General features: G+C 43.8%; 1 protein-coding gene across 3 annotated transcripts in view; it reads left to right on the top strand.

Moving 5' to 3' along the window:
* Positions 1-3,926: 3,926 nt before the first annotated feature.
* Positions 3,927-12,670, top strand: part of CLPX (caseinolytic mitochondrial matrix peptidase chaperone subunit X) — a 41,365-nt gene continuing 32,621 nt past the window's right edge. For all 3 annotated transcript variants that reach the window (XR_010131009.1, XR_010131008.1, XM_031002409.3), the window contains exons 1-3: positions 3,927-4,619; positions 9,473-9,633; positions 10,626-10,743. Coding sequence is in view for 1 of the 3 variants with exons in the window: in XM_031002409.3 (XP_030858269.1) it covers positions 4,541-4,619; positions 9,473-9,633; positions 10,626-10,743 (358 nt within the window). In the remaining 2 variants the exon portion in view is untranslated. The remainder of the gene's footprint in view (positions 4,620-9,472; positions 9,634-10,625; positions 10,744-12,670) is intronic.

The raw sequence follows: 12,670 nt of genomic DNA, 5'->3' as shown, positions 1-12,670 counted from the left end.
GAGACTCTGTCTCAAAAAAAGTCATGTGCCTTCAGCTATGTAGTTCGCAAAAAGTAAATAACTCAAGGAGTTAACTCCTCCAGTGTAAACTATTTGAGCTGGAAAACTGCACTTGACTTTCTTTTTAAAGCGTCATTAATCTGTCAGAAAACAGCTGAAAGTAGGTGTGATGTGGAAGGGCTGATGTGACCACAAGTATTTGCCATCACTTTCCTGGTGAAGGATCCATTTTCTCACAGGGATAATCTCAGATGGCTCTGGGTTTTTTTTTGTTTTTTTTTCGAGACGGAGTCTTGCTCTGTCGCCCAGGCTGGAGTGCAATGGCACGATATCGCCTCACTGCAACCTTCGCCTCCTGGGTTCAAGCAATTCTCCCACCTCAGCCTCCTGAGTAGCTGGGATTACAGGAGTACGCCACCACACCTACCTAATTTTTGTATTTTTAGTAGAGATGGGGTTTCACCATGTTGCTCAGGCTGGTCGCAAACTCCTGACCTCGTGATCCACCTGCCTCGGCCTCCCAAAGTGCTGGGATTACAGGTGTGAGCCACCACGCCCAGCCAGCTCTGTGCTTTTGAATTCATAACTTGAGAGGATGGCCTGATAGGAACCTGACCAGAGGTTATCTATGCAGTGCCAAGTGAGAGAGAAGTCCAGCGAGCCTCTGGAGACCCAGTACTCTTTGCTCAGACCCCAAGTTCTGCTCCATCTCATGGCTACTCTGCCACACACCATGCAGCAAGGACACTCTTCCAACCTGTGAAATTCAGGTCAGAGAACATACACTTGTAAAACTGAACATGCTCCTCTGCCAAACAACCAAGTGGTTCCTAAAGAATGATCTTTAACATCTGAACCATTTCTAACATGGATCTTATTTTATTTAAACTTGACCCCCACCTATGCTCAAATACCACTTGGGAAGTCTTGATTATCCCTGTGGTACAAGTTCTCTGGTCTAAATACCACTACAAGACTTATAACATCAAAGAGCCTACCACAAAGTTAGTGTCCCAGTCCATGCTTATTGGGTGCTGATCCCAATAGTCTATTGGTAAATTCTGACCTGCAGAGCATAGTTTTAGAGGAATGCATTGAAACTACCAAATTTCTGCGGCCTGTGTGATAAAACCATCACCAGCCTCATACCAAAGCTACATGACCTTTGTTCACATTGCTGAGAAAAAGTTAAACTAAGTTGTGTACAGCTCCCTCTGTTTTGTACTTTCTAGGGCAAAGTCTATACTCTGCTAATCAGGCAACCTCTGAGAATTCCTTTTGGGAACCCAAAAAGTTGGATTAATCATTGTTTACATTTGTAGAACTTATGTGTATTAACACTCACCTCTTTGTCCATTGTAATTTGCTTGCTTACGTGTTGAATTTTATTTTATTTTATTTATTTTTTTGGGACAGTCTTACTCTGTCACCCAGGCTGGAGTACAGTGGTGTGGTCTCAGCTCACTGCAACCTCTGCCTTCCAGGTTCAAGCAATTCTCCTGCTTCAGCCTCCGGAGTAGTTGGGATTGCAAGCACGCACCACCACGCTCTAATAATTTTTGTATTTTTAGTAGAGATGGGGTTTCACCATGTTGGCCAGGCTGGTCTCGAACTCCTGACCTCAGATTACTCCCCACCTCAGCCTCTGAAAGTGCTGGGATTACGGGCGTGAGCCACCACACCCGGCCATGTGTTGTATTTCATGAAGACACCATCCCATGATTCTGCTAAGCAAACGTATTGCTGGAAGATAAGTACTTAATCAAGTATTTACTGAATTTCTGCTATGGATTCTGCCCGTGTGGGGTGTGTGTGTGTGTGTGTGTGTGTGTGTGTGTATATATATATATATTTTTTTTTTTTTTTTGAGACAGAGTCTCCCTCTGTCGCCCAGGCTGGAGTACAGTGGCGCAATCTCGGATCATTGCAACCTCTGCCTCCCAGGTTCAAGTGATTCTCCTGCCTCAGCCTCCCGAGTAGCTGGGATTACCGGCGTCCGCCGCCATGCCCAGCTAATTTTTGTATTTTTAGTAGAGGCAGGGTTTCATCATGTTGTCCAGGCTGGTCTCAAACTCCTGACCTCAAGTGATCTACCCCTCGGCCTCCCAAAGTGCTGCGATTACAGGCGTGAGCCACTGCGCCCGGCCCCAAGTATATAATTAAGTGCCTGTGTCAAAGAGCTCATAGTCCAATTGGGAATACAAGGCTAAACACACATCAACCTGTAAATAAAATTAAATACTCAGTGATTCTGGAAATAATATAAGGATATGCTACACAACAATATAAGGATATTCCCATGTCATCATACTACCGGTATATTTTACTTACTTTCTGTCTTATCTTTCTCCACTAGAATGGAAGCTCCACGAGAGGAGGAAAATTTTTAAAAATTCAGTGCTATTTCCCCAGTGTCTGGCATGTAACTAGTGGTTAATAAATATCTGTTGACTGAATGAATGTGAAGTCAATTCCCTAGAATAGACAGGGAAAAGGAAGTCTTACTGGAGTGGTTCCCCTAGCCTGAGCCTTGATTTAGCAACACTCTTACTCAGCTTGCTTACAGCAATCTATAGGTTTTGGCGAAGAATCTCTTCTTTATTTTTATAATGAGAAGAAAATGTGACACAATTGAAAAAGAAGGTGGGGGTGGGATGAAAAGAATTTAAATTGGGTGTTAGAGGACCTCAGTTCATTTATAAAAGGAAAGGTTTCTCCTTGACTCAATGAATTTCATACATTGTCTTAACGCAGAACTATTTTCAAACAAAACCCCAGTAATGAAATAGTTCAAGGCAGAGCTGCTCTGGTTGATTTTGGGGTGGCATGGCGGATTGGCAGGGAAGGTCCATCTACTGGGTTCCTTCACCTCTACTACAAAGCTATAGCTTCTGAGAAATTCTGGGAACATAGTTTGAAACACTGGATTGAGGGAACATTGGAGACTCTCCTCTCTCAAAATTCTATTAATGGACTCAGGGGAGGAAGGCCAAGGTCTTGGTGAGGGAAGACGTGGGCTCTCTTCTGGTCTCTGCCACTTTATGCTGAGGGAGTACCAGGAGTCACCTCTCCAAAGAGAGAGAAAAAATTGTGCCCTGGGCCAAGGCCAATGGCCCTTCTCACAGCTAGATACAGGGAGCTAGAAGCCATATTTCTCTGGACTGGATGGAGATTGAGGAGGGCTCACTGACTTGTGTGACCTGGTCTTGCCTCTCCCTTTGCTGCCTCCCCATCCGCACCCCCAAAGCTCAGAAATAAAGGTACCTAAGCTCACTTGGCAATTTCTCTGGGGTTCAGAGTTAATCAGAATCTCATACACAACGTAAATACTCAGTCTGGCACTAACCCAGATGAGACAAGGGCGTGACTCACTTGTCACCATTCTCCATCTTGTGCAGCTGGTCCATCTGTTTAGCTGTGCAGAAGCAAGCCCTGCAAGAGGGCTCAAACAAAGCCTAACAGAAAAGCGTTTAATGAAGGGAGTATTTACTAGGGTGTGATCAGGTTTAAGAAAACCAGCCGGGCGTGGTGGCTCACGCCTGTAATCCCAGCACTTTGGGAGGGCGAGGCGAGAGGATCACTTGAGCCCAGGAGTTTGAGACCAGCCTGGGCAACACAGGGAGACCTCATCTTTACGAAATTAAAAAAAAGAAAGAAAGAAAAGAAAACCCTCAAGACTTTAAAGCACCCACGGACTAGCAACAGCTAGAAGCTTTATCACCACGAGGTCTGAAAGAACAAGGAGACGGAGCTGTTACCAACTAACAATTGCTGCTCAGGGAACTAACTGACAATACCAACTCCATGTTACAAGTGATGAAACTAAGGAGAATGAGAAGATAAGGAACACAGGATGTGGAATCCCGGGGGAAGAAATTTAGTGAATCTGAAGCATCTAGCGCCTACCAAGGCACTTTAGAGACTTCCCCCCTGGAGGGTTAAGCCACCAGCTTCACCTTGACCTTCCTTCCCTGCCGCCCACTAAAAGTGACCGGAAGAAGAGCTCGACTATGACGACTCGGGACTACAAGTCCCGGCATGCATCTCTCCGCGTCTATCGCAAAACCTTTCAACTTTAGGATAAAAGGGCTTTTGGCAACCTTGAGCGTCGGGACCTGTAGTCGCCCCAGTTGGGGCTAGACGCTTGCCGTAGGGAACTCATTGGCGCCCAGGGCACCACCCCCTCGCCTTCGTCTCACGTAGCTTCACCAGCTCGCAAACACGGCGCGTGCCCACGCCCTCCGCCCCCTCCCCGGGCCTAGGGCGCAGGCGCGCGCAAGCTCCCCGGGCCCAGTAGGCTGGGGGTGGGGGGAGAAGAAGAAGGAGGGGAAGGGACGGGGGGTTGGGTGTCTACTCTGGTGAATAGACGGCTGTGGGGCAGAGAAGCGTGAAGGCCTGGCTGCCGGGCAGGTGAACTCTCCACGGGGTCTAGGGCCCGCGGAAGGGTTCGGAACCGAGTCAGCCGCCTTGCGGGCAGGATTCACGCCGCTGCGACCCGGAGGTCCTCAGGGGTCGAAGCCCCGGCCTAGGCCTCGCGGAGATGCCCAGCTGCGGTGCTTGTACTTGCGGCGCGGCGGCCCTCCGGCTCATCACCTCCTCACTCGCCTCCGCGCAGAGAGGTAACGAAATAGTGCCACTCCTGAGCCCTCAGCCTGTCGGTGGGGGTTGACTGGCCAATGGTTGGGGGTCCCGGGGAGGGCACGAGGCCTGCTGCACCCGGGGAGTGTGAGGGAATGCGCGGCGCTTCTCCCGGCACCCACCACTTTCCCCGTGGAATGGGGCTCTGCCAACCTCTGGAGCAGCCGTTGCTCAAATTGGAAGTAAACTCCTTCCCACGCGCCTGCCTGCACGCTTTCAGGCCTGCTGACTTTGGGGCCGGAATGCGGCCACTTGGTAGAAACCCTGAAAGGCACAAAATGCTCCTGTTATTAAAAAATGTCTCCAGATCCCACTCAGCCCTGCCGGGGACCGCCGCCTGCCATGGCTGCGGCTCTTCCGCAGCCTGGCCGGGATCCCCTCGGGCCCGTTGGGGGCTCCAGGAGGGGCTCGGCTGAGGATCTGTCCCTACTAGGGTCCCCCAGGACTCGGGGCACCCAGCTGGCCGTCCCGGACGCAAGCCGCGCGATGCCCGAGATGTTACTATCACTGTGCGGCCCTGACACTGGGACATAAACAAGGTTCACAATACTTCCCGGCGTCAAGCAAGCCCCGGGGCCCACAGGACAGCGGCGGGAGAGATGGGGAGAAGTCCCGCAGGAGTTGGTTCGGAAGTACTTGGGTGTTTCAGCAGTCCTTTGCTGGCTTTCCCAACTTGACCGGGAGGTAGTTTCCTAAGAGTGGCGCATGTTGTTTACCTTTTCTTTCTGTTTATCTGAAGCTGTGAAAGAATGGCGCCCCAGCCAAGAGAGTCTGGAAAATAAACTTTTTTTCTCTTCCTCAAATCTGTGGATGTCAGACCACGAGGCTAGATCCTGTTATAATGACTGACTTCTAGACAAATTCGTTTTATTTTGGCTTATCGGTTTATGACCCTTGGATGGATTTTTAAAAAGGCCCCTTTTATCTGACTTCTAAGCCAATTATAAAATCCTTATTGTTTACTAAATATATCTTCCAGTTTCTTTACTACAGAAGGAAGGATTGAATGAGGTAATGTGGGCAGAAGCATTTTGTAAAATGATATATAAATGTAAGGGAGTAAATTTAATCCTAAATCGATGTTAAGCCTCAACCAGTACATGTCCCGATTCCAGGAATTCGATTTGCAAACACTTTAAAGTGACATATTTTAATCCATTTATCTGACATATATTAATATTTGTCAAGGGTCCACTGTGTGTCAGGCCTTCTTTTAGTGCTGGAGGTAGGGTGGTGAATAAGTCCTCACCCTCATGTTTAAATCTAGTGGAGTAGACAAAGAATAATACAGTTTCCAGTGGGTGGATGAAGTATGTGTGTGTTCCCTTTGGTCAGGGACGGCTTCTTTGAAAGTGTTACTGATCTCTTGTAGCCAAGAGTCCGTGAACATTTTTGAATCATAGGAGATAGGCAGTTATTTTTTTTTCTTTTCGAAACGACTGTTTTCTTTCTTTTTCTTTTCTTTTTTTCTTTTCTTTTCTCCTTCCTTCCTTCCTTTCCTTCCTTCCTGTCTTTCTTTCCTTTCTTTCTTTCCTTTCTGTCTTTCTTTCCATCTACTATCTGTCTTTCTGTCTTATTTTCTTTCTTTTTTTTTTTTTTTTTTTTGAGACAGAGTCTCGCTCTGTCGCCCAGGCTGGAGTGCAGTGGCGAGATCTCAGTTTACTGCAAGCTCCGCCTCCTGGGTTCACGCCATTCTCCTGCCTCAGCCTCCCGAGTAGCTGGGACTGCAGGCGCCCGCCACCACGCCTGGCTAATTTTTGTATTTTTAGTAGAGACGGGGTTTCACCGTGTTAGCCAGGATGGTCTCGAGCTCCTGATCTTGTGATCCGTCCGCCTCGGCCTCCCAAAGTGCTGGGATTACAGGCGTGAGCCACCGCGCCTGGCCTCTTTTTGTGTGTCTTTCTTGATGGAATCTGCTAAGTTGCCCAAGCTGGAGTGCAGTAGCGCGATCTCGGCTCACTGCAACCTCCGTCTCCTGGGTTCAAGCAATTCTGCCTCAGCCTCATGAGTAAGCTGGGATTACAGGCGCGCCACCACGCCCCACTAATTTTTATATTTTTAGTAGAGACGGGATTTTGCCATGTTCGTCAGGCTGGACTCCAACTCCTGGACCCCAGGAGATCACGTGCGTTGGCCTCCCAAAGTGCTGGGATTACAGGCCTGAGCCACCGCACCCGGACTAGTATTTCTTTTTAAAAACAGTTGTTCTGAAATTTAGAAAGCTTTGTCTGTATGATAAAGTTCTGTAAATAGTGAAACTTAAATTGTCTTTTCTGGTTGCTGCCAGGTCATCTGGTGAAATATACTTTACAGAAATACTTCTCTTTTTTGGCTTTCCCAGCTTCTTCATCTGGGGTTTACAGGCCTCCAAAGGGTCCTTGAATAGAATTCAGAGATTCTGTGAACTTTATTTTCACTAAGCTCTAACTGAAACACAACGTTTCTTTGGCCTATGAATGTAGGCAACACATCCACAGTAGTCTTAGAAGTGTCTGTGGATTTGTCATCAATCAAAATCAGAAATATTTTCATATCACATTATAGTTGCTGATATTTCAGAATATTGTTCATACTTTTTGCTACTTTGAAATCATAGTAATTATTTAAAAAGCTGTTAGATCTTATTTAATTTTGCTTGTTAATAAAGAGGCATATTTTTAAAATTTTTTGATAACTACTTCATTATAATTTGTTTCCGTTGTTATGTATTTTATTTTATACATTTAAAAATATTATTCTGAGAAGAGATCTATTCAGAGGCTTCACCAGACTGCTTAAGGGGTTCATGGCACAAAAAGTGTTAGAAATCCCAATTAGTTTGCTACAGAGCTTTATCATTTTTATGAGGATTTTATGATTGGTGAATGGTCATTTTGATTGATTGCATCTGTCACTCTCCCTCAATTACTTTTTCTTTCTTTCTTTTTTTTTTTTTTCTGAGACGGAGACTCTGTTGCTTAAGCTGGAGTGCAGTGGTGCCATCTCGGCTCACTGCAACCTCTGCTTCCTGGGTTCAAGTGATTCTTCTGCCTCAGCATCCCGGGTAGCTGAGACTACAGGCGCGTGTCACCATGCCCAGCTAATTTTTTGTATTTTTAGTAGAGATGGGGTTGCACCGTATTAGCCAGGATGGTCTCGATCTCCTGACCTCGTGATCTGCCCCCCTGGGCCTCCCAAAGTGCTGGGATTACTGGCATGAGTCACTGCACCTGGCCCCCTCAATTACTTTTTCTAAGCCTACTTTTGAGATTGATACTATCTTTATTTATTTATTTATTTATTTATTTTGAGACAGAGCCTCGCTCCGTTGCACAGGCTGGAGTACAGTGGCGCAATCTTGGCTCACTGCAACCTCTGCCTTGTTCAGGCGATTCCCCTGCCTCAGCTTCCCGAGTAGCTGGGATTACAGGCACCTGTCACCACGCCTGGCTACTTTTTGTATCTTTAGTAGAGACAGGGTTTCACCATGTTGGCCAGGCTGTTCTTAAACTCCTAACCTCAAGTGATCCACCCACCTCAACCTCCCAAAGTGCTGGGATTACAGGCGTGAGCCATCACACCTGGCTCCTTCAATTTTTTTATTGTGGTAAGATACATATAAGATTTACAAGACTTAACTATTTTTAGTGTATAGTTCGGTAGTATTAAGTACATTGATACTGTGCAACCATTGCCACCATCTTGTAAAACTGAAGCTCTGTACCCATTACAACAATAACTCTCCATTTTCCCCAACCCCCAGGAACCGCCATTCTACTCATTGACTCTATGATTTTTCCTTCTAAGTACCACGTATAAGTGGAATAACACAATTTTTTAAAGAACTTTTTTTTTTTTTTTGAGACAGAGTCTCCCTCTGTTGCCCAGGCTGGAGTGCAGTGGCATGATCTTGGCTCACTGCAACCTCTCCCTCCTGGGTTCAAGCAATTCGCCTGCCTCAGCCTCCTGAGTAGCTGGGATTACCGACGCCTGCCAGCACACCCAGCTAATTTTTGTATTTTTAGTAGAGACAGGGTTTCACCATGTTGGCCAGGCTGGTCTCGAACTCTGGGATTACAGGCATGAGCCACCGCGCCTGACCTTAAAGAACATTTGAAGTTTGTTTCCATTGTTACAGATTTTTTTTTTTTTTTTTTTTTTTTGAGATGGAGTCTCGCTCTGTCACCCAGGCTGGAGTGCGGTGGCACGACTTCAGTTCGCTGCAAACTTCGCCTCCCGGGTTCAAACGATTTTCCTGCCTCAGCCTCCCGAGTAGCTGGGATTAAAGGCGCCCACCACCATGCGTGGCCGATTTTTTTTTATTTTTAGTAGAGACGGGGTTTCACCATGTTGGCCAGGCTGGTTTTGAACTCCTGACCTCTAGTGATCCACCCGCCTAGGCCTCCCAAAATGCTAGGATTACAGGGGTGAGCCACCACACCCGGCCCAGATAGTATTCTTATATAATAACAGATGAGTTGCTGTCAGATGTTTATTCTCATTGGTAGAAATAATAAGAATATAGGGCATAAATGGCCTTTTTCAAAATCTTACAGGTGAGGCAGATGTTGAAGTCCATTCAAACTTTGAAAAAGTTATGACGTGGGTGATCTTGCCTTATTTCCAAAGGACACATACAGAAAGAAACACCTTTATTTATTTAGAATCTTTCAGAGGCCCAGACCTGCTGGCCTGTTTTTGAAAGGACTTTGCCTCTGTTGGTGTCATTTTTTTCTCTCAGTTTATACTACTGTGAAAATGATAGCTTTTTTCAACCTCAGCTCAAGGAATTTTTGTTTCCAGGGGATTTATTGAGGCATGTCTATATTTGATGTAGATTTCCTTTTATTTTCAGGTATTTCTGGTGGTCGCATTCATATGTCAGTTTTAGGAAGGCTTGGGACATTTGAAACTCAGATTCTGCGAAGAGCTCCTCTTAGATCCTTTACAGAAACACCAGCATACTTTGCCTCAAAAGATGGGATAAGTAAAGATGGTTCTGGAGATGGAAATAAGGTAATTATTTTATCTTATTGGCATCTGTACACATTGTGAGTTCCCTCCTTTAAAAAAATATAATAGTACTGTCTCTTACTGGCTTATATGTTTTCTGTAGGAAATATGAGATAGCTAAAATGATCTGAATAATTTTATGTAATTAGATGTTTCATTTTGAACCTTAAAATACTTTTATAAGCATTGCACATAGTAAGCAGTAATTAAAATTTCTTACACCCCAAAGTAGTAAAGAAGTGTCATTAAATGACAGTCAGTAGGATTGAATTAGGAATAGCCATCATTTCCTGCTTTCATATAACTCTTATAACTCATGACAGTATAAACCTCACTTTATCCTCTACCTAAAAATTTCAGTTTTGTGGTATAACTTAATGTTGGGCTACTCTGGTAGCCTAAAAATTTCATATTTCTGGTATAACTTTATGTTGTAGCTGGTATAACTTATGTTGGTAGTTGTATTGAGTCAGTGACTTACCAGTTTTTTTCATTACGTGAATTTGACTAACACTTGAGTTAATTTTATATGTTAGACAAAATGTGAGACACTTACATATCCATACTTAACAGTGACTCTGATGTGAGTAAAATTATTCCCATTTTAGAGATGAGAAAAGTTAGATCTAAGAATAGTCAGAGTCACTACCTACCATGATAATAACTCCTGATTCAATTTCATTGAAATGTAGTTTTTTACCCTTAGTAAATTTTCTAGTGCCTGAGTCATTGAATGAAAGCTGTTTATTATATATGTTGGCACATGTTATACAAAGGAGGACTGCAGATATACATGTATTTACTAGAACTGATTTGATTTTTGAAGTAAATAGATCTTCTGACACCAGTAATAGAATTATAAAATATACTAATAATTTCATCCTAGAAATATAGAAAATTATAAAATTAATTACAAACAGTATTGTTTACATTTAAGTTGGTTGCCCGAAACTAATAATTGACACTCTTCCTTTTTTCTCCTTCATAAACGTTAGAAATCAGCAAGTGAGGGAAGTAGTAAGAAATCAGGCTCTGGGAATTCTGGGAAAGGTGGAAACCAGCTGCGCTGTCCTAAATGTGGCGACTTGTGCACACATGTAGAGACCTTTGTATGTAAGTATTACATCTTCTACTGTTCTTTTTCCCCTACATTTTCTGTAAATTACTAAATGTATAAAAATATGTAAATTATGTAAAAATGTATAAATGTAGGCCAGGTGCAAATGGCTTATGCCTATAATCCTAGCACTTTGGAAGGAGGAGATGGGAGAATCCCTTGAGCCTAGGAGTTCAAGACCTGCCTGGGCAACATGTTGAGACACCTGTCTTTACAAAAAAAAAAAAAAAAAAAAAGCCAGGTATGGTGGTGCATACCTGTGGTCTTAGCTACTTCTTTTAAGAAGGTTGAGGCTGCAGTGAGCCATGGTCATGCCACTGTACCCCATCCTGGGTGACAGAGACCCTGTCTCAAAAAAAACAAACAAACAAAAATATATATATATATAAATTGTATTAAATGTGTAGAAATATGGATTATATGAAATAGATAAATGTTTGTGACTTTGTATGTTATATAAATTATATGTAAATTGTATGAGCTTACCTGATTCTCTCTTATGTTCACTATATACTAGAAAATCTTCAGGACTGGTAATACGTTGCACTGTTGTGTAAGAGATAATTTAAGAAAAACATTTGCTTCTTTATTTTGCTTACTTGTGTTTATTTCAAATTAGATTTTGTGAATTTCTGGATGTGATCATTAGGCTATAGGAGAACCAAGACTTATTTATTCTGTATTTATTACTACTTTCTTCAAATACATATTGAATATCTCACATGGCTGGGAAGGCCAGTCATTCATATATTAAGGTAATTTCCCTTAGTACTTACCAAAGGAGGTAAGCCCTCAATTCCGGGAAGCATCTGATAATTATTAATGATTCAGACACTCAGAGAAGGAAGAAATCAGGGCTGGGCACAGTGACTCACACCTGTAATCCCAGCACTTTCAGAGGCTGAGGTAGGCAGAGTGCTTGAGCCCAGAAGTTCAAAACCAGCCTGAGCAACATGGCAAAACCCCATATGTATAAAAAAATAAAATTAGCTAGGCATGGTGGTGCATGGCTATAGTTCCAGCTACTTAGGGACTGAGGTAGGAGGATCACTTGAGCCTGGGAGGTGAGGCTGCAGCGAGCCAGCCATTGAATTCCAGCCTCGGCGACAAAGCAAGACCCTGTCTCAAAAAAAGAAAAAAAGAAGGAAAAAAATCATGTATCCTACTTTTGCTGTTAGTGTCAGTAACTCTCTGAAATGCAAAGATTCTACTACAGATATTTTCATTAATGAATCAAATAATCAAAAAACTCATTACTTAACATAATTTAGAGTTAATGGTAATGAATTGTACCACCATGTCAGCCTTCCTATACAATCCAATTGAAGAAAGCTTCAGGGTTGTAAGACTTCAGTGTCTGATGGTTGGCTAGAGAGTATTCTCTATCTCCTAACCCTAATATTGAGACTTTGGTTACAATTTCACACTTACCATTAACCATAATTGGCCACCATATGAAAAGGTACTAGATGTAGTGTGTTTTTATGTACTGGAAAGACTTAAAGTAGCTCCATCCCATAGCTGGAATATTAGGGGTTCTGAACAAAATTTAATTTGGATCACAACATAAAATGAAAGTGGGCCAGGTGCTGTGGCTCACACCAGTAATCACAGGACTTTGGGAGGCCGAGGCGGGCTGATCACTTGAGGTCAGGAGCTTGAGACCAGCCTGCTCAATATGGTGAAACCCCATCTCTACTAAAAATACAAAAATTAGCCGGGCGTGGTGGCATGCATCTGAAGTCCCAGCTGTTCGGGAGGCTGAGACAGGAGAATCGCTTGAACCTGGGAGGTGGAGGTCATGGTGAGCCAAAATCACACCACTGCACTTCTCCAGCCTGGGCGACAGAGTGAAACTCCATCTCAAAAAAAAAAGGTAGAATTGGATGATAAAACCTTCTAAACAAATTTGATGTGATATAA

Source organism: Gorilla gorilla, chromosome 16, assembly GCF_029281585.2.
Source record: "Gorilla gorilla gorilla isolate KB3781 chromosome 16, NHGRI_mGorGor1-v2.1_pri, whole genome shotgun sequence".
Classification (NCBI taxonomy): Eukaryota; Metazoa; Chordata; class Mammalia; order Primates; family Hominidae; genus Gorilla; species Gorilla gorilla.
The sequence above is the reverse complement of the archived record's forward strand: the minus strand, read 5'-3'. Positions and strand labels throughout refer to the sequence as shown.